The sequence below is a fragment of the Gobio gobio genome, assembly GCF_949357685.1.
Source record: "Gobio gobio genome assembly, chromosome: 8".
NCBI lineage: Eukaryota > Metazoa > Chordata > Actinopteri > Cypriniformes > Gobionidae > Gobio > Gobio gobio.
The window spans coordinates 42,442,443-42,468,165 of record NC_137114.1 but is presented as its reverse complement, the minus strand read 5'-3'; the positions used below and the strand labels follow the sequence as shown (position 1 = coordinate 42,468,165).

Genomic DNA, 25,723 nt, shown 5'->3' with positions numbered 1-25,723 from the left:
GCTATATAGGTGTATGTGCACGCAGACGCACTTCTGGAAAAATCGGCAGAAAAATACAAAGAAAACCGTCCGGTTGCCGATCGCGCGCTAGAAGCAAAAAACGTCCAGTTCCGATTTTTGGCCGGTCATCCCTAGTTAACAATGATCAGTTTTCTGTCAATGAATGTATCCAAACAGTTGCTCATCAGTCTAATAAAAAAAACATACTATATTAAAGCTCTTTTGAGTTTCCATGGTCTCTTCGGAAATCAAGGGTAGCGCGGATATGACGTCATTGACAGAAGACACACGGACACGATCCGTGTCCTGGTTAAAATAGCTGATTTCTCTGGATTTAATCATTGCTGGAAACGTGTGGGATCAACAAAATATATAACATTGTTCTAATGAGTTTATTAAATCTATTATGTTAATCTACATATTAATCTAAAAATCTTACATATTGTGCCTTTAACTTGGTGATTTCTATCAGGAGACTTTAAAACACATTGCCTACCATTTTTATTAGTTTAATTTGAATAGGACGAATACAAATGAATAAAAACCTATATTATTTTAAAAACTAAAAAAGACAAAAACACAAAACAAAATTACTATAATTGTTATTAAAATGAAAACAGAAAATATACTAATAAAAACAAATTCGAAATATGAATAAAAACTATAATAGTATCTCAGCGATACTAAAATAACACTGTTTTGAAGAATGTTGATAACAGTTTTGGTGCCCACTGACTTCCATTGTGTGGACAAAACAACCATTGTATGACATTTTCTCAAAATGTTTTTTATGTGCCGCATAGAAAGAAAGTCATGCAGTTTTCACACTATTTTGGTGGGTCGAGGTGGGGGGGTGGGGGTGGGGGGGTGAACTATCTCTTCAAGTTACAGTATACATCACATAAATGATGGTTAATATGGTCCTTTCCACCAACCAAAGAAGAACTGCTTTCGCCAGATAGGCCTATGGCTGCAGAACAGATTAGATCTGATTCTAAACATTTTAGTTGACATCTTTTGTGGTGAGGGCTTTGTTTCTCAGGAGTAGGAGTGAATCAAAGTTGGCAGTGCTGTGGAGGCAGCTGTCTTACACCAAACCAACCAACCACACGATTGAAGTCAACCTCATTCATTCAGAAAGAAGAAGCCCATCAGAAACTGCACTACATCACCATCTATGTGAATACTACACCACAAAAATGTATATTTGCAGAAGTGCATTAAACATTTGGTTGCACTCTATTTTACAGTACGTGCACTTACATGTACTTGCAGTGTACTTACTTAAGAAAGTAAGGTTATTACCGAGCTATTACCCAGTTATTGTTAAGTACACAGGACTGTAAAATAAAGTGCTACCAAACATTTAATCAAGAAAGTCCACCAGCACATTTAATAGTGGGCTGTGGAATTCCTGCGCAATTCCTGCGTAATGCTCACTTATGTGGACTCTCTCTCCACAGATTATTATTTTTCTGTTTTCTGTTGTAAATGCATGGTAATCCTTTTATGTATTACATTTTAAGCTCTATACCAGTGCAGTCTGTTTGTTTGACTCGATTCTGGCCTGTTCACCCAGTTATTAATGTCAATCGTTAATGGAAACCTCTGCTTCTATTGTAGACCTGATACACTGTACCAATGAGATGAATGTGAACATTCCTCAGCTGGCAGACTCTTTGTTCGAGAGAACCACCAACACCAGTTGGGTGGTGGTCTTTAAGTCCCTAATCACAACACACCACCTCATGGTATACGGAAACGAGGTGCGTGACTGTGGGAGATCTGTCTGCTTTCTAATCAAGCCACTAGTAAAGATCTGCAAATGATTGCATGCATTAAACATCTGTTAATTTATTACTTTGGTTACAGCGATTTATTCAGTACTTGGCCTCCAGGAACACATTATTCAACCTCAGTAATTTCCTGGACAAAAGTGGCTTACAAGGTACAGTATTGAACTACACATTTATTTCACTCTCTACAGAGGCTTCATTCTTCTTATTCTTTTTGAATTAATTTAAGTCGTTTTATAATTAATCACAACTCAATGTGGTGTTTGTGCTCACGGACACACATGACGGACATGCCGAAAGCATGCAATCCAGAATTCAGTTCTCTTTCACAGCTTATTGCGCTTGAATGGTAGGGATGTGAACCGTCACTGGTCTCATGATTCAATTAAATTACGATTATAATGTCAACGATTCGATATCACGATGCGTTGCATTCTCAATTTTCAATATTACTGCACATGGCTAGCCTACATTTCAATTAATACAAGCAGCCAGATGAAATGTATAAAAAAACTCCCTTTTTATCATTTTATCTGCACCAAGAAAGTACACTTCCTGATTGTAGCAAACATCAAACACAACTTAAGTCTGAAGACAGCAGAGGACTGGACCATTTAGAACTAACAAACACTATTAAATACTAAAAGCGCATGAAACTGTACTTTAGTTACAAGTGTAGTGCACTTATAATTGAAGTTACAATAGGCATGCAGCCTCACACACACGGGCATGCAGCCTCGCACCCACTCGAATGCGCACACACACGCATGCAGCCTCGCACACACACACACAAGCAGCCTCGCACCCACACACACTCGTGTGCGCACACTAGTGCTGGGCGGTATACCGGTTCATACCGAATACCGGTATTTATTTTTGTTATGATATGAATTTTGATGATACCGCAATACCGGTATGAGTCGCGTTCGGAACGTGGCGCAGCGCGTCACTGTTCGAGGGGTCATGTTTCACTGTTGCACCACTGTAGTGAGAGCACAGCTGAGATCGCATCACAGCCTATGGTAAGTCCGAAATCTATTATTCCCTACGTTATCCACTTATATTGTTCACTTGAAGGAGTGAATGAAAGCGAGTGAGTGAATTCGGACAGCTGTTGCGTGTACATCGGCTGTACATTCGTTATTGCGGTGCAATGTGAGATTAAATGAGTGCACTCAATAACGTCCACCATGGTTTTGGACACCCCTACAGATGGCTGTCCCCTCAAATAATGCCCTATTTAAGGTTATAGGGGGCGATTTCGGATTCAGCCCTTGATTACAGCGGAGAATTCAAACTACACGCAGCGCGCGAGAGAGAGCGGTTTCTGCACGGAGCTGAGATTAACGTTCTCTACATGGATCATATTAAAGCACATATAGACCGGAGCGAGCGCTTCAGTTTTTTATGGACATATTTCATATACTCTAGTGCTCTAAACATAAACCAGCAGCGTGTATGCGCACATATTTCATCACGTCTTCTTCAAATTAAATGTAACGTTATGCAAAGGACAACCATATGTCTGATCACGACCGCGATGACATGATGGGTTATTCTGCTACACAGAAGACGATGATGCAAGTTAATAAATAGACTGACAATTCAAACAAGAATGGGCAAAAATTTAACTGCTTTATTCTTTCTGTGTCAAACTGACGCGTGTCGTTTGTTCAGAGACTGTAGTGCTCTTAAATGCATTGCAAATATCCTTCGACCTTTTAAATGTTCTTCCACGTTTCTCCTCGTTTTGTCAGTTTGTTATATAGGGTTACATTTTTTTTTTAACTCTTTTTTTTTTTCTATCTCCATGGTCATATTTTAATATTCATGTGTCTGTAATGAGTGTGTTGCATGTGTTTTATTGGTTGTTGTCTCCGCACAGCATCATTTTGTGTGGCTTTGTAAATCTTTATTAATTCTAGTGTGGAATTTTTCTACAATATTCACTCGTCATGACAGTAAAACAGGGCATTCTAGTTAATCTACTGCAGCATCCTCTCTCAATTAGTAGAGAATGTGGTTAACTCCTGGTCATCCATAGGGGAAAAAAATACTGTCATATACCGCAAAACAGAAAAATACAGTGAAATAAATTTTTGGTCACACCGCCCAGCACTAGCGCACACACATGCAGCCTCGCACCCACACACACTCATGTGCGCGCACACACACACTCTCACACGCATGCAGCCTTGCGCGCAAACACATACTCACTCTGTAAATGGTAAAATAGTGGGTGCAATTTTTTATTACTTCCTTTTGTGTTTCGCCTCCCTCCGACATTTTACGCTAGCGGGAGAAGCGCACATTTCTCTAATGATGTTAGAGAAATGTCAGCAGGCTATAATCGATTATGGTCTATTCGATGCAGAATAGTCCACATCCGCATCGCGGTGCATCGATGCAACGAGGAAAGAGAAAAAGCAACACAAAACAGTAAACTAGAATCAAATCAACGCATATTGAATCAAAATTTGATTCAAAATCAAATTTGCGAGGTAACAAAAGATTCCCACCCTTATTTTTATTTTAACTAAACATTTCAACGTTACCTTTGTGAGCAACTACTCCTTAACATTTGTTATAAATAAAATTGTTTATTTCGTAACTGTCATCTTTATCAATGTCTCCCTAGGTTACGATATGTCAACATTCATTCGGAGGTATAGTCGATATCTGAATGAGAAAGCCGTTTCGTATCGACAGGTGGCTTTTGACTTCACAAAAGTAAAGCGTGGGTAGGTCATTTTTTATACATCTTATAATAAGGCTTTGAAGGTAGTTTCTAGCTCCTGCTTTCTTCAGTGTGCTGACTTTTGTAATAAGTGCATTATGTAACTCTAACAGTGATTCATGTGACCAGCAAACTCGATACAATGATTTTTTTTGTTAAAATCATTTAAGCACTATTTTTGAAGTACTTGCATTAAGTGCTTAAAGTCATTGCACTGGATCATCCACTAAACCTCCATGCACTGATCCCCCTAATGTCATCTGACCTATATTTTAAAATCTTTTCCTTAAGGGTGGATGGAGTGATGAGAACCATGAACACAGAGAAGCTCCTTAAAACCATCCCTATTATACAGAACCAGATGGATGCCCTTCTTGACTTCAATGTAAGTTAGAACGCAGAGAGCTGACCGCTGATCTACTTGCATGATTTTGCTGATAGCCCCAGTAAATAACGGTAAAATTACCCGAAGGACTTTTCTGTTAAATACACAAATGTGCTGTTCACACAAGCAACAACGTTATGGCTTTTTACCGTTACGTCTTTTCACACACCAGTAGCAAAATACCAGTAAACTCTGTGATGTCAATCATTGGAAATGACCTTAAAACGCTGAGCTGTTTTCTTCATCTATATAGATGAATAGATCAGCAATTTAGTTTCATTTTACAACCCCAAATCAGAAAAATTTGGGACAGTATGGAAAACGCAAAAAAAAAAAAAAAAGACTTGTACTTTGACTTGTATTTCATTGCAGACAATATGAACACAAAATATTTCATGTTTTGTCTGGTCAACTTCATGTAATTTGTAAATATGCATCCTTTCCTGTCATTCAGACCTGCAACACATTTCAAAATAAGTTGGGACAGTAAAGCATTTACCACTTTGTAATGTTGCCATTCCTTTTCACAAATCTTAAAAGACGTTTAGGGACTGAAGACACCAAGTGATGAAGTGTTTCAGGTGTAATTTTGTCCCATTCTTCCTGCAAACAAGTCTTAAGGTGGGCAACAGTACAGAGTCTTCGTTGTCGCATTTTGCGCTTCAAAATGCGCCACACATTCTCTATTGGAGACAGGTCGGGACAGCAGGCAGGCCAGTCAAGTACCCGTACCCTCTTCCTCCGCAGCCAGGACTTTGTAATGTGTGCAGAATGTGGTTTTGCATTGTCTTGTTGAAATATGCATGGACGTCCCTGGAAAAATGTCTTCTTGAAGGCAGCATATTATGCTCCAAAATCTCTATGTACTTTTCAGCATTAATGGTGCCTTCACAGAAGTGCAAGTTACCTTTGCCAAGGGCACTGACACAACCCCATACCATGACAGACCCTGGCTTTTGGACTTGTTGCTGGTAACAGTCTGGATGATCCTTTTCTTCTTTGGTCCGGAGCACACGGCGTCCATTCCTCCCAAAAAATACCTCAAATACTGATTCATCTGACCACAGTACACGTTTCCACTGTGTGATGGTCCATCTCAGATGCCTCCGAGCCCAGAGAAGTCGACGGCGCTTCTGGACACTGTTAATATAGGGCTTCCTTTTGGCACAGTACAGTTTTAACTGGCATTTGTGGATGTAACTACGTATTGTGGTAGTTGACAAAGGTTTGCCAAAGTAGTCCTGAGCCCATGTGGTGATATCACTTATAGATGAATGACGATTCTTGATGCAGTGCCGCCTGAGTGATCGGAGATCACGGTTGTTCAGCTTAGGCTTGCGCCCTTGTCCTTTACGCACTGAAATTCCTCCAGATTCCTTGAATCTTTTAATTATGTTATGCACTGTTGAATGTGAAATATCCAAATCTCTTCCTATCTTTCTTTGAAAATAGCAGACTCCCTGATCAGTGCCGACTACTGAACTTGGATTGAGACGCACCCATAGAAAAACATAATAAAAGCAGCGGAACTTAACGTAAACAGCTCTGACAGAGCTTTATGATTGGCCCAAAGCAAACTTTTTACGTCAGCGTGTTCTGACCTCGTACGTGCTCATACTGGTAATCTTCATTCTTTGTTCACACACAGCATCATACCGGTAATTTATTGGTAATGTTACAACTTCTCATACTGGTAAATTGCCAGAACCAATTTACCGGTATTTTTGAAAAGGTCCTGCTCACACATGAACTCTTAACAGCGATTTACTCATAACTGACACACAGTAATCAGACTGTATGTCTGAAAGGGGCTTATGAATTTATGCAATTAATATTTACTTTGTAGCAGCAAAGAATTTGTGTGGCATATGTTTATAAAAATAAATTTTTCTGTTTGCCCAGGTCAATGCCAATGAACTTACCAATGGGGTTATTAATGCAGCCTTCATGCTTCTTTTCAAAGACTCCATCCGACTTTTTGCAGCTTACAATGAAGGGATAATAAACTTACTTGGTAGGTCCTTCATGATACAAAATAAATAAACCATGTATTGTATAAATACACTCATTTTACTTTTAAATGCAATATGTACATTAAAGGGATAGTTTACCCAAAAATGAAAATTCTGTAATTAATTCCTCACCCTAATGTCGTTCCAAACTCGTAGAGATAGAGATAAAGTTAAAGCCATTGTTAAAATAGTCCATGTGACTCCAGTGGTTCAACCTTAATTTTATAAAGAGACGGGAATACTTTTCGTGCGCAAAATACTAACAAAAATAAAGACTTTATTCAACAATCTTCTCCTCCATGACATGCTCTTCATAACATTAAGGTTGAACCACTGTAGTCACAATGGACTATTTTAACAATGTCTTTACTACCTTTCTGGGCCTTGAAAGCGGTCGAGTTGCCGTCTATGGGGGGTCAGAAAGCTCTCGGATTTCTTAAAAAATATCTTAATTTGTGTTCTGAAGATGAACGAAGGTCTTACGGGTCTGGGACGACATGAGGGTGAATATTTAATGAAAAATTTTTCATTTTTGGGTGAACTAACCCTTTAAAGATTTAAAGTAAATGTTTTTAAGCTCTTAAAATCTGACAACAAAGTTGTGGTGCAGTATTGCACTTGCTCACGAGAACATGTACTTACAGTTACACAGGTTCAGATTCAGCCTGCATCATGTCCTGATTGATTGCATATCCTCCCGTTCCCTGTACTTCTCCCTGAAAAAAAAAGTTTGTCTGAGAATGTCAAATTCAGTGGCTATTTTTTCATCCCAGTTTCAGATTAAATAAAAAAATATTTAAAAAAAGTGACATTACCTTTGTGATATTCTACACATGCAAATAACAGCATAGTGCTGATTGGTAATGGCTACTTCTTCGTCTTCCTCTCACAGAAAAGTACTTTGATATGAAAAAAGTTCAGTGCAAAGAGGGTTTGGACATCTACAAGAAATTCCTTACCCGAATGACCCGGATCTCGGAGTTCCTCAAAGTGGCAGAGGTGAGATTCTCGTGTGTCGCTGTGGAGGCAACGTACTTCATTAAAAGAGAGTTACGTAACATTATTTGTTCTGCTGGCCTCACAGCAGGTGGGAATAGACCGCGGGGACATACCGGACCTGTCTCAGGTAAGACCACACTTTTATTCTGACTTCAACACCTGCACTCTTTCTGCTTTATTAACGATCCTGAGTATTTTCTGAAGCTGTTCTGCTTTCTCTTTTACTTACCTCGCACAAATGCATTTCTGACTTAAAGATGCATGCAGGTCATTAGGATGCGCATGTTACTAAAGATTTCTTACCTTTTCTGTCTTAACTTTTCCCTGTCTACAGCAAATAAAGGTGTTATGGGCTCAGTGGAGATTTGAGATAATAGAATCATAACTCCCACAGTTATAAGTATATTGACTCAGAATACATGCAACAGGTTCTCACTCAATTATATACAGTATAATTTACAGCATGGACACATTTCAGCCATCATAATGATAACAGTAATGTTTATTCACTACTGGCATCTTCATAGGGACATGCAGGGCTTTTTGCCCAAGCAACAGTATTTGACGCCTCGGGGATTGTTACATACAGTAACATTCAGGATGTCAAGAATGAATTAAACAGACACATCTAGTGCGAATGCCATCATAGCCATGCATTATAACTCGTGCATTATATGTCTGACCAAGACCACCTTTATATTCTGTATTTCCCTTTATCTTTCCACCTTCTGTCCATCTTCAGTTTACAGTGTGTGTAAGTACTCTTCTCACTATTTTCTGCACTCCTCTGCACCGTTTAATTCTTATTGCCAATAAATGTCAAGCTATTCAGTCTTTTCATTGGGGCTATTCTTGAGTAAATGTTTGTGCATTCCCTCAGGCCCCCAGCAGTCTTTTGGATGCCCTGGAGCAACACTTGGCTTCATTAGAAGGGAAGAAGGTGAAGGACTCCACCGCCGCCAGCAGGTGGGCCATTCATATGTCACGCTCAGAGTTTGAATACAAATGAATGAGTGCTAACAGATGCATTATGTTGACAGGTGTTGATAGATTTACACTTATACGAGTGGAGTGCTTGACAAATGCAGTAGTTCAGCATACTCCAGGTGTGATTTTTCTCTCACTCTCAGCAGCTCAATTTATCTCTCCCCCTACTTTTGTAGGGCAAGCACACTCTCCAATGCCGTGTCATCTCTGGCCAACACTGGCATGTCTTTCACCAAAGTGGATGAAAGGGAAAAGCAGGCAGCTCTGGAGGAGGAGCAGGCGCGATTGAAAGCACTAAAGGTACATAACAGGACACAAATCAAAAGTAATTTCACCCACCAGAGAAAATTATTTCCTGTATTTTCTGTTAATTTTTCTCCGGTTGTGTTCTGTTAATTATAGATTGCTTTTTTTTTTACTTATATGTGCAACTCCCGTGTGATTTTACAGTAAAATGTACTTTAAAAAAAGTATATTAAGACTTTTTAATATGCATATTTTTAATTCCTGGCTATTTTAAATTGTACAATGTCCTACAAAAATTTGGAAATGCCCTAGGCAAGATTGTGGACAATTTCAGCATAAATCTTTGCACTTATAAGTATGATTTGTTTTTTATTTAATAATAAATTGAACTATTTAACATGCATACAAACTGAAATAGCATGCATTACAAAAAAGTAAATATATAAAAAAAAGCACAAAATCGAAATCTCAAGTAGGGCTGCACGATTAATCGAAATTAAACCACGCGCGATTTGGCAAAGGCTGCAATTTTTTTTATGCGCATCTTGCGTGAAGCACAGCTCTGTGATCAGCAGTAAATGCTGCTCCATCTGAAAGCTAGAGGGCGCTCTCGCGCAGAAACTCCAAATATGCCCTGCAGAAGTACAATAACACACGTCATTCCTGGAAATCCCTATGGGCATCATACTATCTGTAGCTGAATAAACTGAAGATTATAACGCTTTGATTAAACATGAAGCCTTCTCTGGTATTTTCATGATAATAAAGTATATTCATACTTCAATGCTAATCGACATATCCTTTATCACTGTATAGAAGACTATGAAATAATATGTTGTGTGCCTTATTCTGTGTAAGAAGCCACATCATCTCACAGAAGGATGCTCACCTGCCGTTATGAAGTGAGTTTGGAGTAAAAACATGTTATTAAATGTTGTCTTTTGTTGGACAAGAGGTTTATAAATGCTTCTCATGTTTGGAAAGAAGCGTGTTGCTTTTTCAAATGCACGTTATAAGCGACTCAAACTTGCAGTGCTTTCAGACGAAGCAGCGTTTACTACTGATCACAGAGCCGTGCTTCACTGACAAGCTGCGCATAAAAAACCCAAAATCGGTTTAAGCTTGATTTCAGGTTAATTGCGATTAATTGTGCCGCCATAATCTCAAGTAAATAAAAGGATTGCCAAGGTATAAAGTAGATTGAATCTGTTTCACATGCAGCTGGCCAGTGAGATGAATGACTGTCACTTCCGGTTCTGGCCACACCCCCAGGTGAAGTCACAGGTCCTTTATCCTCAGAGGCCTTGCGTCTCCAGCTTCAACCCCTAGATTTAACATAAATATATTGTACTAACCTTAATTGATGCCAAAAAGTTATGTTTTGCATTCATGCCCAAAAAAAAAAAAAAGGATTCAGATAATTGTCACAGATTTCAAATTTATCCACCCCTAAGCATCACGCTAATGAATGAAAAGTGCATGCCAATCAGATGGCTCCTTCCTGTCTAAAAGGTTTCTTGGCTTGTTGTGTTTTTGCAAACAGGAACAGAGGCTGAAGGAGCTCTCCAAGAGGCCTTCTTTTGCTACGACAGACACTTCTCCAGTCTCCACCACAGCAGCATGCATCAGCACCGCTCCTGCCATAGACCTGTTCTCCACTCCCAGCTGCTCCAATGGGTTAGCCAAACAAATCACTCCACAGTGTGACGTCTCTAGATATTGTTCTGTATGGCTTGAGATATAAAAAACAAGCAGGGTTTGTACTTGACCAGGGGCAAATTTACTTAACAGTTGAACCAAATTTGAACTTTCAAACTTTTTCAGTTTTTAGTACATCGTTGTCAAATAAACATACCCTTTACACATCTACCTGAACTAGAAGGCGGCTGCATTGGGATTGGGATCCCACGGGACCCAATGCAAATCTTGCTGAAGCGGGCGATTTTACTTCTGCTGCGGGTGGGAGTGGGGCGGTCAAAAAATACAGCACGGGTCCTGCGATTTGCCATGTAACAAGAAAGGAGACAAAAAATGCAGTCACTGCAGTCGATCAGTCATATTCTCTTCCTGCATAGCAGGCTAGTCCAAGTGATTCATTATATAATTCATTCGTTAACAAGGCTGTAGGCAGGGTTATATCATCACTGAGGGCCCAAATGTGATCCATTTAGGGGGGTTCAGGGGCTCCCCCGAGAAAATGTTGATTTCTCTGATCTACATATGTGCATTTCAAGATGTCTGAAGGCCAAAAAAGGGATAAGAAATAGCTTTAAAACCATGTTAGTGGGTTATTTGTCATACCTGCTCTCTCCTCATCTCCATCACTCTCTCTTTTTCTCTCAGTCTCCTTATCTTGCCCTGTCTCTTCCCCTCCTAAAGCTGAGCTTTGACCGATAGTCTTTTCATTTTCGTCTGTGTCAGTGAAGAAAGTAAACATTGGGTCAACTGATATTTAGCCTATATTTTATTAATCATTTTCTTAGTCAAGTTGATTTACTGAAGGGTACGAACGCTAGGTAAAAAAGTTTATTAAATTAATTCACAATATGTACATAACCCATTCATTATTAATCTTATGCCTAATTCTTAATGTTTTTTGTCCCCTCACATTCACAGTTGCTAATAATTAGCCTATTACATTACATGAATCACATATTTTATAGGCTATAGGCCTATTTTTAATTCAATATGGCAAAATTTGACAAAAGTTTATTAGTTTGCCTGATTATTTCTATCCTAAAACAGCTGTCAAATATGAAATGTTTAGTTTAGCTTCTCTAGCACTTTATGCCCGTTAACTGAATCGTAGAGTTGCGCTTCTGTGAACATAAAGCCCGCCTACTTTGATTTGATTGGTCATTTCAAATATTTTGATGAGACATTGATGAGCAGTGACAGACCGCTGACAGCTCAGAAGAGAAGATATTGGTGCGGTGCAATGAGATAATACTATATCATGCAATTATTTTACAATATTTATTATATACACCTTGGAAAGAAATACAGAGGTCTGGACATTGGTGATTAGTATTATTTATTTTCTTTTTTCTATTTGCTATGTTAATTATCTAGGCTTCATAAACACCTGTGATATCTGTGAGATTTTATTTCCTATTTATTAATTTTTTTATTTAATTTGTTTAATATTTATTTACTTTATACATTTAAAAAAATATTTTAATATTTTGAATAAAAAAAAACATTAAACTTTCTTAACGAACTTGACTGTTTTATAAAAAAAAAAAAAAAAAAATTATATATATATAATATATATATATATATATATATATATATATATATATATATATATATATATATATATATATATATATATATATATATATATATATATATATTATTTTAAATATATAACTGTTATGGTTAGGTATGTATTGTTATGTATACGTTTAAATGTGCTTTTAGACTCCACTAGTTGTGATGGTTTGTTTTAACAGTTTTATAAGGCTAATAAAACGCATTACTTTATCTTATGGTCAGTTTAATCCAACACAATGTTTTACCTCAGCCCTAATGTTTAGCAAAGCCCTAATGTTGCTGTAATTTTTTTCACACTTTCTATAAGCTGTAACAGAATGCGTGTGGGTGCGGGCGGGAGTGGAATCAAACATTGCGGGTGCGGGATTAAGAAAACAGTCCCATGCAGGGCTCTAACCTGAACCTCTCTTGGCCTTTTTGTTTTCTGATCCTCAGCGCCCTGAAGATGGAGAGCGACCTCTTCGACTTGCAGTCTAATTTTCAGTCTGGTATGCAGCCTGGACCCTCTGTGGCCACGGCATGGGGAGGTGAGATCCTTTGCATGTGACTGCGTGTCAGAGATTCAGCATGCTGTAGCCTTCTCTGTTAACTTGAGTCTCGTCCTAATGTCCTTCTGTTCGACTCTTTCTCTCTCCTTTTGCCTGCTCAGATCCTTTCTCTTCTTCTGAAGCTGTAGATGACTCCATTCCAAACCTAAACCCTTTCCTAACCAAACTTGTTGTTGATGGTGCTCATCTACCCGTTATGTCATCAGATGGTGTTAGTTTCTCCTCTAGGACGTCAGGTCATGAGATTTTTGGTGGTAAACATGCCTTAGTTTCTTTCTTCCAACCCACCCACCCATCCAAAGTGTTTTATTAGTTTGAGTTGTTTGGTCGTTGAAAGTCCCTCGTTGTTTGGCATGCACAGTATCCTGTTGTGTCAAATCAGGAATCCTCTGATTAAGTTCGGTCCAGTTGAACTCGACGTCTGAGTAAGAATCCAGTCTGTACATGGAGGTTAGGTGGCAGTACTATAGATAACACTCAAATAATGTTTGTAGACACAGAGCTTTGTTTTGGCTCTGTTCAAATAGGGCTCTTTCATTAATTACAGGTTTTATCTCGATAACTGAAATTAGAGTGCGCGTAGGTAGTGTGAGATCCCCGTGTTAATTTGCGTGAATATAAAGACGAATAAAAGCGAGATGTAGACTACATCCTGAATAGATGACTTTGCCCAACTTCCAACATAGAATATCAGCTGATATAATAACATCTAACTTTAAAGAAACAATAGGTTACATACACTACCGTTCAAAAGTCTGGGGTCAGTACGATTTTTTTATGTACTTGAAAGAAGTCTCACCAAAGTCACATGATCCTTCAGAAATCATTCTAATATGCCAATTTGGTGCACAAAAGAACACTTATTATTATTATTGTCAAAAACAGCTGTGCTGCTTAATGTGTTTGTGCAAACTGATTTTTTTAAATAATTATTTGATGAATAGAAAGTTCAAAAGTACAGAATATTCTGAAATGAAATAAAAAAAATATCAGTGCTATCAAAATTAACGTTTTAAAGCATGCAGTTTTCAGTTTAAAGCAATTAAAAATATTTAACGCAATTAATGCAGCATCCGTTTTTTCTGTCATTCTTTGGCTTTCGTTACATTATTTGATCACACTCTTATTCATGCAAACGCTTCTAAACCATTTAAGCACAACAAAAGAGAACGAATGCCCTGTCTGTGACACACAACACAGAAAGAATTAAGTTCTCTTTCGCGCTTGAACGAACAATAACACACAGAATTATGCCAAAATGTCCGTTTTGTTGAGTATTCTCATAAGAGCAGTTTGAAATTAGTTAAATAACGTCTTAAATGAACTTAAAGAGTTGTGAGAAAATGAGATGTGCATGACAGCGCGTCAGATCTGCGTCATGTTCAGCAGCGTCAGATCTTAAAGTGACAGCAGCCTAATAAACCAGTAGCTGTCTGCCATCAAAGTTAATCAAAGAACAAAGGAGAAAATTGTAGGATTAATCTATATTTAATGTATTATTTAAGCAGTGCAGACTGTTTAATAACTTGCGCTGTGGAGCCAGATGAAAGGATAAACAAGGCTTGAGAGGATGTTTTCTATCAACAGGCTGCGCTCCAGACTAACCCACATCACTTCAAGTTCAAGTTCACACTTGTCATGTTTGGTTCGATTAAAACGAACCCTGGTGCGATTGCTCGGTTAGTGCGGTTCATTTGAACATATGTGAACGCTGCCATACGAACCCTGGAGCGCACCAAACACACGTTTAATCCAGCACACAGCATTGTTTTGAATGTTCGGTAAGCAAGCTCCGTCGCGAAATATACGTCATAAAAGCCGACCAATCAGGTTGTGACCGTATCCCTATGCCTTTGGCTCGGTAACTTTAGGTTCGCTGTTAAAAATGCCAGTGTGAACACTAAGCGGACCAGGACTATATGTTTTGTTTTTGTATTTTGGTCCGGACCAAACGAAACAAAAGAACCGAACTACAAGTGTGAACGCACCCTTAGACATGCTACTTTTAAAAAAAAAAAAAACAGTCAAGCTGTGGATTGAGGTAGGACTGCTATTTTTATTTGACGAAAAAAACTTAGAGTGACGGGAAAAAAACGATTCTGCGCTCAAATGTGGCATCATCAAACTACGCCTTTGTTTTGAAGTTTTGAACAGGCGACCTCTAGTGGACGGAAAAGTTACATAGTGTAGCTTTAAGTGAAAAATATTTAGTGTAGGCCTATTTATTTGATGCATTTTATTTATATTTTATTCTGTTTTTCTCTGTTGTCAGAAACGCTGCAGGTGCATGAAAATGTGATAATGTGTGAATCCAGGTTCTGTTGTTGATCTGCTCTGTATGCTGCTGTTTGCACGGTAAAATAAACCTGTGAAAAAAAAGTGTCTTTTTAACGGGTCACAGACACTCGTCAATTGTATATTTATTTAATGCCAATTCAATATTATAATCTTATCAGTTAACAGTTAATAATCGGATAATGAGCGGCGGTTGTCGGTCGGGAAAATTAATCCCTAGTCCATAACTTTTTGTTCAAGATTTACAAAAATTATATAATGAGAATGTACAACATGAATCCATTTGAACCACTGCGGAGGAACACAGTCCCTGCGTGACTCGCCATAGACATAAACAGAGAGAAGTAGCTCCGGCTGCAATGTTCTTCCGCAAGACGCGTGCAACTATGTTTATTAACCGCTAAAGCGCAAAAAGTTACGGACTGCAGCTTTAATGTTTAAAAAAATCTATTCCACAGAGTCATCAGTATCAGCATTAGTCTCAGTGATACTGGCCTTCATTCATAAAAAGATGCCATTACAACAAATATTTAAAATATACTGTCTTTAAGTTGTTTCTACATTAATTTGAAGAGTAACTGTCAAATTATTACAATATAAAAATATTAAAAACTGATCGCGATTAATTACAGAAAAAGATATTTGATTAATTAGTAAAAAAAAATGTAATCGATTGACACTAATCGACACTAACTTTTGATTAATTTGACATATCCTTGCTGGATAAAAAAAAACCCCTGAACCTAGACTTTTGAATGGCAGTATATATAAAATGATGGCGATCAAAATGAACTTAGAGCATTAAACGTATTTCCTTTTTAATATTTATTTTCTGTCTTTGTATGGTGCAATTTAATATTTTTGGAATCCTGTCATAAAGACAACAATTGCAATTAAATATTTTAATTATCTGACAGCCCTAATCATAATATAGGCCTATATTATTAATGAAAATAGACTTGTTACTTGATTCTAAAACAAGAAAAGTTTATTAGAAAATCCCATTTCATTCCAGTTTTCACCTCAGTCTACTTTTGCTTTAAAGGTTTAGTAATAATAAACTATAAAGCTATAAATGAATGCTTGTTTTTCCTTTTTTACCATAGATCAGTACAATCCCTTTATTGATTCAAGTTCATCTGTATCAACCAATTACAAACGCACTGTTCGGATAGAGCACTTAATCTCAGGTACCATGATGGCAAACCATCCCACCTATGTTTCCCCTCTGTCAGGAAACATAGAGACACTGAAGCAGTGTACAGGGACTAACCTGTGATCATCCCTGCTGGATGCTGTTTGCCTTCTGCACATGGCTGTGTCTTAATATTGCTATTTAAATACGCTCTTTACTAATCCAATCTGAATCTGAAATGTCTTTATGTCTGTAACGCTTGCTGTGTTGTTTCTCCTCCTCCCCGCCTGCCTATCAGACTCATTTGGTCAACCGTCTATGGTCCAGCATCTCCCTAACCCCTCTCCCTTCCAGTCTGAGCCCTCCACTGTAGCAGGCCTATTCAGAGGTAGGGAGCCTGTGGCTGGAGGTTGCCTCGTGTGACGCTGCCCCCCTTTGTGATTATATGTTTTCCTTTGTCTCTGAACCCCCTCTCTAACGCTGTCTGATCTAACCCCATTCAAAACCAGACCCTTAAAATGACAATTCTTTCATCAGTTACTCACCCTCATGATGCTTTTTATGGTGTTTATTGAAGTTTGACAACCCCAATTCTATTTCATTGACTTTATATAGAAAAGAATGGTCAGAATATTCTACAAAAATTCCCTTTTTATGTTCTACAGAAGTCATACTTGTTTAGAATAACATATTAGAGTGAGGGTGGGTAAATCATGACACAGTTTTGCATTTTTAGTGAACTATCCTTTTAAGGGCGCTTTCACACTGGGCACGTTTGTTGTGGTCCAAGTCTGAGCGCGATTGTTTCACTGGTTTCACACTCAACTTGATTCTATTGAACGTGATAACATTAGGGGTGTGCGATATATATCGTCTACGATAATATCGCAATTGTTGTTTTAAAGGGTTAGTTCACCCAAAAATGAAAATTCTTTCATTAATTACTTACCCTCATGTCGTTCGACACCCGTCAGACCTCCGTTCATCTTCGGAACAGTAATTAAGATATTTTAGTTGAAATCTGATGGCTCTGAAAGGCCTCCATTGGCACAATGGCACTTTACACTCTCAAGACCCTTAAAAGGTACTAAAGACGTTGTTACAAAGTCCATCTCACTACAGTGGTTCTAAAATAACTTTATGAATCGGCGACAATAGTTTTTGTGCGCAAAAAAACCCTAAATAACGACTTACATAGTGATGACGATTTCAAAACACGGCCTCATGAAGCTTCGAAGCGTTATGAATCAGCGAGTCTATTCAGCGGTTTGAATCGCCAAATTTCAGCAGTTTGGCGGTTTGACACGCGATCCGAATCATGATTCGACTCACTTATTCATAACGCTTCGAAGCTTCATGAGCCCGTGTTTTGAAATCGTCATCACTATGTAAGTCGTTATTTAGGGTTTTTTTGCGCACAAAATCTATTGTCGCCGATTCATAAAGTTATTTTAGAACCACTGTAGTGAGATGGACTTTGTAACGACGTCTTTAGTACCTTTTAAGGGTCTTGAGAGTGAACCGTGCCATTGTGCCAATGGAGGCCTTTCAGAGCCATCAGATTTCAACTAAAATATCTTCATTTCTGTTCCGAAGATGAACGGAGGTCTGACGGGTGTCGAACGACATGAGGGTAAGTAATTAATGACAGAATTTTCATTTTTGGGTGAACTAACCCTTTAATGATGTGCGATCTGACATTAGAGTATGTCCCTCACTTTACAAAAACACACTAGAGAGCGCACGCATACACTATGTGATGTAGACTAGTAGTAGGTTAGACTAGTGCACTTGAGCATTTAGATTGCATGCTTTCACTGTGTGATTTAGTCTATTAAAATGCCACTTTATTTGAAAATAGAACGCCACATTTTCCAACTCCCCTAGAGTTAAACAGTTGAGTTATACCGTTTTAAAATCCATTCAGCCGATTTCCGGGTCTGGCGGTAGCACTTTTAGCATAGCTTAGCATAAATCATTGAATCTGATTAGACCGTTAGCATCTCGCTCAAAAAATGACCAAAGAGTTTCGATATTTTCCTATTCAAAACTTGACTCTTCTGTAGTTACATCGTGTTTCAAGACTGATGGAAAATGAAAAGTTGCGATTTTCTAGGCCGATAAGGTTAGGAACTATACTCTCATTCCTGTGTAATAATCAAGGAACTTTGCTGCCGTACCATGGGTGCAGCGGCACAATGATATTACGCAGCGCCTGAAAATAGTCCCCAGCATGCTCTCTGTGCAAGCAGGTTGTCACTTTGGTTATGTTGACGGAAGTTAGCCTATTTTCAGGCGCTGCGTAATATAATTGTGTCTGAAAAAATGGCTTTATAAAGGTAAAAATGCCTATAAAAGGTAAAAAAATCTATTTAAAAATGTTTAATTTCTGTCCCTGCTGTGAACTGACCACCACAGAATATGAAGAATATCAAAAACGTTAGGATTCAGCTGTTCACTGCAGTCCTAAATGCCAAGGTACCAACACAATAAACACACTCAACAAAATATTAAGTATTGTTATTGATAAAATCCCAGAAAATATAGAGATATAATTTGTCAATATTGCACATCCCTAGATAATGTAAGATGAACGCAAATGCACCAAGATTTGCGTTTGTCTTATGTCATCACAAACGTGCACTACGCATGATAGAAAACAGAATGCGGGTCAATATATTTTATTAATGCTAAGTAAACAACACTTGTATGAACTGCATGTGCGTCGCATGAAGGCGGCTTTATGCTGTTTGAAAACAGACTCTTTTGAGGAGACAGTGGATTGGCATTCATTTGCCGCCCTGATTGCATTCGCTATGCGCGAATACACTGCAGGCTCACTCTCGCTCGTATCGAAGGTAAATCATCAACACTATCTATCATCCCTTACATTTCTTGAACTAAATACACTGTAATCGGCTAAAACGCTACAGGTTACTTTACTTCCTGAACAAGTGCGCACCCAAGTCCGTGTTGCTTTTCGCATTGCGTTCGGTACCACGTGTGCACTCGGGTCCGCATGACAGCTTTCACATTTAACAATTTTTGAACCAAACTGCCAGTGTGAAAGCACCCTAACACTGTTCTTGTGAGCATGTAGTGGTTCTTGTACTTCTTCTTGTACCTTTTTTGTGCATGTCTGTAGTTTACCCCCCACTAACTCCTACATGTGACCATGGATACTAGTCCACTTATTGGCAGATCTTCAACTTAGTACTTAAGATACTGGCCATTGTTTTAACTTGTGTATTCTTCAAATGGTGCCCTACTCTATATTGTATGTGTTGTAAGAGGGCTTAAAGGGATTTTTGTGCCTTTTGAAGGATACGGAGCGCCACAAATCCCTCCTCAACAGAGCTCAGGCGAGCTGCGTGTTGATTTTGAGTCTGTTTTTGGTACTAAAGCTGCCTCGTCCAATAGCCTGGATACAGATGGTAAGGCATTTGACAACTTGGGAAAAAGTAGTTGTACAATTCTTTCTACACTTACAGTATTAAATTATTTTAAACTTTACTTTCATTCAATTTTATCTTATTTGTTTTCTTATGCTATATATAAATAATCTCGCCTGTCTCACTTGTGAACGTCCACAGCAGGGATTCTGAAACCCACCGTGGCCGGTTCAAATCAGTCCTCCAATCAGCTCCCAGAGAAACTAGTGTCAGACGACCTGGATTCTTCGTTGGCCAACCTTGTTGGAAGTAAGTGTTAATTATTCAGAGGTTTGCATATCTGCTGTTGTTAGAAAATCAAGATATAATACATTATTTTGGGCCATTCACACAGAATGCATTTTTAATGGAGAAAAAAAAAAACAAGGTCTAAAGGCCCGTTAACGCCAAGAACGATAACTATAATGATAACTATATTAGTGTCCACACCAACGCAGAATATCTTTGTTTCTTTACGATTCTAAGCGACCACAGCTATGTTGTCCACTTTAAATTCTGAGCTCTTTAAAGCAGAGATACACCTAAGCTGATTGGCTGTCAATGTTTTTATTGTTCATCAGCTGGAAAAAGTAATTCTGAAAGTGATTCCAATGGCATTGTTATTCTATCCCGTTAACGTTGTGGTGTAGACTCTTCTATTCTTTTATATTTAACGATAACAATGTAGTTCTAAAAATTGTTGTAAAGTTATTGCCCTTTGTATTGAATTTTTCGTTTTTAGAGACGCTGCAAAAGGGCCCAATTTTCAAAGACGTCCGTCTGGTGTATGTTTACATAGAAAAATAATGGAAAAGCAGTTCAAAAATGTGTTCAGTGTGAATGGCCCCTTATTTTCCCAATTGATTCTGTTACAATGTTAAGCGCACCTCTTTAAAACCTTTGTGAAATACATATCTCACTTACAGATCTGGGTATTGGAAATGGTACCACTAAAAAGTAAGTAATGTTGCCCTTTCTGATGCTCATTATTTAATTTTTGACAGTTACAATAAATTTCATATTCTGGTTTGGTGTTAATATTAGCCATCTGCTTTCACAGCGATATCCACTGGAACCAACCAGGAGAGAAGAGATTAACTGGTGGAATGAACTGGCAACCCAAGACTGCTCCATCTACTACATGGAACCCTGTCTCTATGGTACAACTGCACTTCATATTAATAAAATGTCTCTGTTCCAAGACAAAATATCAGGCATGTTTGATATCTGCTGACTAGATGAAATTGTAGTTTGAAGATTAAAAAAAAACTGAGTCTGCGCCCATCATACACTATGCAATTTTCTGTGAAATCTGTCTACACTGACTAAACCAAATCTACAGACTGGCTTTCGGCAACTAGCAGCAACTCATCCAGACTGCAAAACAGAGCAAATATCTGTGCAAAGGTCCTGTAGTGTACTCCAGACTTTAAGAGAACACTCTTCGTAGGCAGCATCTATATGCTCTACACAAAAATACCTTTGCACAAAAGACAAAAGTCATTTCGATAGAGGCTGGAATAGCATGTTGCCGAGCTTGAACAGCTTGATACTTTTTAAAAGCATAAACATAGAGCACACAAATTTAGGTTAAAATTTACACATTCTTAATTACATTGAACCATTTTTATCATTGCTTCTCAGTATTGATTTTTTTTTTTTTTAATCATAACCAATATTTTTCTCACCTTGCCTTCCATTTCGTTAACTTGAGTTCACTGAAGTGTATTCTGGGATTTGACTAAAACAAAATATCTTAAGTAGGGCCCTATGAAATCCCTTTTATTTTTTCTCAAATTTCGTTTAATTTATTTTTTCAAAATTCCATTTTTTCCATTTAAATTTTTCTGGATTTTGTTCGATTTTTTTTCCAAATTTCGTTTGTTCCATTTAAATTTTTCTGGTTTCCGTTTAAAAAAAATTGGACTCCATTTTAATGGTTAAATTAAATTCTAGTAACCTTTAAAATGTTTAAAAAAAGAAAAATAAGAAAAGCTTATTAATTTAAAAGTCTTATTAATTAAAATCATAAAACATGTACAATTTAACAACAATTTATTAAACGTTTAACAAAAATGACATGCTTAGGGTCCTATGAGATCAGTTGTATTTTTTTCTTCTTCTCAAATTCTGTTTTATTTTTAGGCTTACATTTTTTCGAGCAATCAAACGAAGACATAAAACATTCGATTGATCTTTTAATCATATGACATTAAACAAACTTTTTTGTCAAGCAAAGTGCTGCACAACAGAGCTTTAAAATTTAAACATGGAAGAAAATTTTTGATTATTCTTTAAAAAAAATGTTTTAATAATAATTTATAGGGGTGTGATGAGACACGAGATTGGGTTCAAGAGAACGAGATTAGATTTTTACATAGTATTTTTAGGAAATCCTCAATGATGAAATACATGCATTTGAAACGTTTTAAAGGGTTAGTTCACCCAAAAATGAAAATTCTGTCATTAATTACTCACCCTCATGTCCATAATACCATAATCAAAGCACTCAATATTCAAAGTGCAAATAGAGACCACATTTTTCTTCAAGCATGATACAGAGCTAAGAGATGGTTACAACCATATAGCTTTTATATTTGGGGATATCCACGTGCCTCAGGGAGCCGCTTTCAAACAGCGGTAGCGTATTGAATGGGCGCTCTAGTTTATTTTCACTTTCAATTTCGCGATCTTGCGTACTGTACTCTGTGAATAGGGAGCGGTGGTGGTGAACGCGCATTTAATATAAAAATATACGTCTGACATTTCTGCAGTGCATTGAATCCTCCGCCGCGGTCCAGTCCACTAACATGTAACACACACTCGTAACACACACTCAATGTGAACGCTTCACTAACACATAACACACACTCATAACACGCTCAATGCGAGCGATTCACTAACACGTAACACACACTCATAACACGCTCAATGCGAGCGCCTCACTAACACGTAACACACACTCATAACACGCTCAATGCGAGCGCTTCACTAACACGTAACACACACTCATAACACGCTCAATGCGAGCGCTTCACTAACACGTAACACACACTCATAACACGCTCAATGCGAGCGCTTCACTAACACGTAACACACACTCATAACACGCTCAATGCGAGCGCTTCACTAACACGTAACACACTCATAACACGCTCAATGCGAGCGCTTCACTAACACGTAACACACACTCATAACACGCTCAATGCGAGCGCTTCACTAACACGTAACACACTCATAACACGCTCAATGCGAGCGCTTCACTAACACGTAACACACACTCATAACACTCGCTCAATGTCTTCTCGTCACGTGATCAATGCTGCGCACTATGTAGGACTCGAACAGCTCGTGTTGGATGAGCTTATGGAATTGAAGCGACTGTTATCCACCTGAATTAAATTGTTTTTATTTCTATAAAAAGTAAATCTAGAGTGGATGCGTAATGTTAACGTAGCGTTGGCATATTCTGTCCTTACTTCATCCACACACTCCGTTAAGACCAGGTCATGACAATATGACACAAGACAGCTTTTCACCTCGACGAGAAATCTCGTCACACCCCTAATAATTTATTATTATTAGTGTTAGTGTTATTATTGCATTGAGATGTTGATAAATTCTACTGTACAACAGTAATATTTTTTTGTCACAATTTCTTCAAGTTAAACCCAACATTTATTTTGATGGGTTGCCGTGTAGACCTTTAAGGTTTCTGTGTGTTTATGATATGACGATCACGATAGTTTTTCTCAAATGAAACGGTAAAATGCTCATGAAGTGACTGGAGATAAAGTTCATGCATTCAAGTCCTCATATAGTGAGATGGCAGAGGTTGAAAACACCACGAGCGTCACACATGCTTCATGTGTGTGTGTGTGTGTGTGTGTGTGTGTGTGGTAAAAGTAACTGGGCGTCTGCGCCATTCATTCACACAGAGAGACACAGAATATACATATCTTTTTGTGGTTTAATATAAACAGACACTAGTCTGTATCGCGATTTGATTTAAGTGTACTGACCTGCTTTTCATTTAATCATCAAAAATTGGACAAATTCCATTTTTATGACTGGATTCCACGATTCCATCAACATTTTCCACATCGCATAAATCATAGGGCCCTACTTAAGGTTTTGGAACAGAATGAATGTAATGAAATTTATCACATAAACTTGTACTCATTAGTCCTCCTCTGTTTTATAGCCTCCATCTATCATGGCTTTCCCTGCTACAACACCTACAGGAATGATGGGATATGGCATGGTTAGTACTTCTGTGAAACCAGCTGCCAGAATTGAGGTTGTTGAAATTGTATTCCTCATGGTTGTGATCTTTGTAGCCTCCACAGTTGCCCTCTATGACCATGATGACCCAGCCCACAATGATGTACACACAGCCTGTCATGAGGCCATCCAATCCGTTCGGATCAGTGTCCAGCGCACAGGTACAGTCCCTACCATCTCTCCAGATGTTCATGTACTTTACATTGGTTCTTGTGATGAATGTAGCTTTCTATTAACACTACATTATCATGGTCCATTGTGTTCTAATGGGCCATGAGACAAGAACTCCCTCCCAAACTGCAGATCATTCCTCTCCTCCTCCACGTGTGTTTTTCCCTGTCACTCCAAGCTCTTTCCTTTCTCTCTCTGTGTTATTCTCTCTGCATTAGCCCTCCGCTGCCTCTAGCCCTTCCAGTCAGAGTCCTCTCAGAGCCCCAGGACAAGACCCCTTTGCACAGCTCTCTCTCAAGGATTTCTTGTAGAGCTTCGTCTTTTGTCTAGGTACCGCATGTGTTTGTGCTCACCGATGGTCTTGCATGCAGTCATGTTCAGTTTCATCTCTTGCTAGATGTAGAACGGACATGTAGATTGCACGATCGGTACCAGTGTTGCAGGCTACACATTACATGTTAAGTAATCAGATTACTTCTTTCAAGTAACGAGTAAAGTAACATTACTTTTAAATAAGGCTGTCGATTTAACGCATTAATTCGATTATTTTGTTACGGAAAAAAATAACGCGTTAAAATTATTAAATGATTTAGTGCACATGCCCCACCCTAGACCTACTTAGGTCATTTCATACAGTTGATTGATGAAGAATATGATGCAGGGCAACAACTCACTGTATAATGAAGCCTATAGAATGCAATCAGAATGTCCATAAAATTCAAGATATGAAGAAAAAAATGCCACGTTTGCGTTTTAGTCTCAGGCACGTTTGTTGTGGTCCGTGTCAGAGAGCGATTGTTCCCGCTGGTGCTATGCGTGAATAACGTTACACTGCAGGCTCCCTCTCGCTTGTATCCAAGGTAAATCATCAACACTATCATCCTTTACATCGTTTTATTGAACTAAATACATCGTCATCTGATAAAACGCATGCGCATGTTACTTTTTGTGTTGCTTTCACATTCACGTGAATCGCGGGACAGTTTGAGCGCAAGTTGCGCAACCGAACTCAGACCACCTCCTTCAGGCAGTCTCGTAGACTGGGTAAACCCAGCCTGATCGATTTGATTTCGCTCTGCAACTCAGTCTGGAAACCTGTGCATTCATTTCTACTACTTCTGTTACACTTTTGCAGGAACCAATCACAGACTGGCTTATCCACCTGGCGCGTTATTGCCGGGTTTAACACGATGGCGAATAGAGAAGCGATGGGTCGTTGCCGCAGTAGAAAATATAGAGCAGACTCCCCAGACCAATGTTCAATCTTAAATTGAGCTTGGTCTGGTGATAGCCAGACAAGCAGTTTCGGGTTTTGTAACCCTGAGCTCAGCTCACCCGGGTCCGCATGACAGCTTTCACATTACCAATGTTTCATGTGAACCGTGCCCGTTTCAAACTAAACTGCCAGTGTGAAAACGCCC

At 38.4% G+C, this 25,723-nt stretch overlaps 1 protein-coding gene across 23 annotated transcripts in view; it reads left to right on the top strand.

Annotated features, from left to right (window-relative positions):
* picalmb (phosphatidylinositol binding clathrin assembly protein b) overlaps positions 1 to 25,723 on the top strand; it is a 35,000-nt gene that overhangs the window by 5,669 nt on the left and 3,608 nt on the right. The window contains exons 2-23 of one of the 23 annotated variants that reach the window (XM_079824523.1): positions 1,043 to 1,179; positions 1,624 to 1,766; positions 1,873 to 1,948; positions 4,435 to 4,537; positions 4,825 to 4,918; positions 6,821 to 6,932; positions 7,823 to 7,929; positions 8,015 to 8,056; positions 8,810 to 8,895; positions 9,093 to 9,216; positions 10,706 to 10,839; positions 12,874 to 12,965; positions 13,088 to 13,240; positions 16,388 to 16,471; positions 16,715 to 16,804; positions 19,740 to 19,850; positions 20,010 to 20,117; positions 20,774 to 20,804; positions 20,908 to 21,007; positions 24,052 to 24,111; positions 24,188 to 24,292; positions 24,521 to 24,632. In XM_079824523.1, coding sequence (XP_079680649.1) covers positions 1,647 to 1,766; positions 1,873 to 1,948; positions 4,435 to 4,537; positions 4,825 to 4,918; positions 6,821 to 6,932; positions 7,823 to 7,929; positions 8,015 to 8,056; positions 8,810 to 8,895; positions 9,093 to 9,216; positions 10,706 to 10,839; positions 12,874 to 12,965; positions 13,088 to 13,240; positions 16,388 to 16,471; positions 16,715 to 16,804; positions 19,740 to 19,850; positions 20,010 to 20,117; positions 20,774 to 20,804; positions 20,908 to 21,007; positions 24,052 to 24,111; positions 24,188 to 24,292; positions 24,521 to 24,613 — 2,025 coding nt within the window. In that variant the 5' untranslated portion in view covers positions 1,043 to 1,179; positions 1,624 to 1,646 and the 3' untranslated portion in view covers positions 24,614 to 24,632. Of the gene's footprint in view, positions 1 to 1,042; positions 1,180 to 1,623; positions 1,767 to 1,872; positions 1,949 to 4,434; positions 4,538 to 4,824; positions 4,919 to 6,820; positions 6,933 to 7,822; positions 7,930 to 8,014; positions 8,057 to 8,809; positions 8,896 to 9,092; positions 9,217 to 10,383; positions 10,435 to 10,705; positions 10,840 to 12,873; positions 12,966 to 13,087; positions 13,241 to 16,387; positions 16,472 to 16,714; positions 16,805 to 19,739; positions 19,851 to 20,009; positions 20,118 to 20,773; positions 20,805 to 20,907; positions 21,008 to 24,051; positions 24,112 to 24,187; positions 24,293 to 24,520; positions 24,633 to 25,723 lie in introns of all 23 variants that reach the window. The other 22 variants (XM_079824501.1, XM_079824507.1, XM_079824512.1 and 19 more) reach the window with 22 other exon arrangements.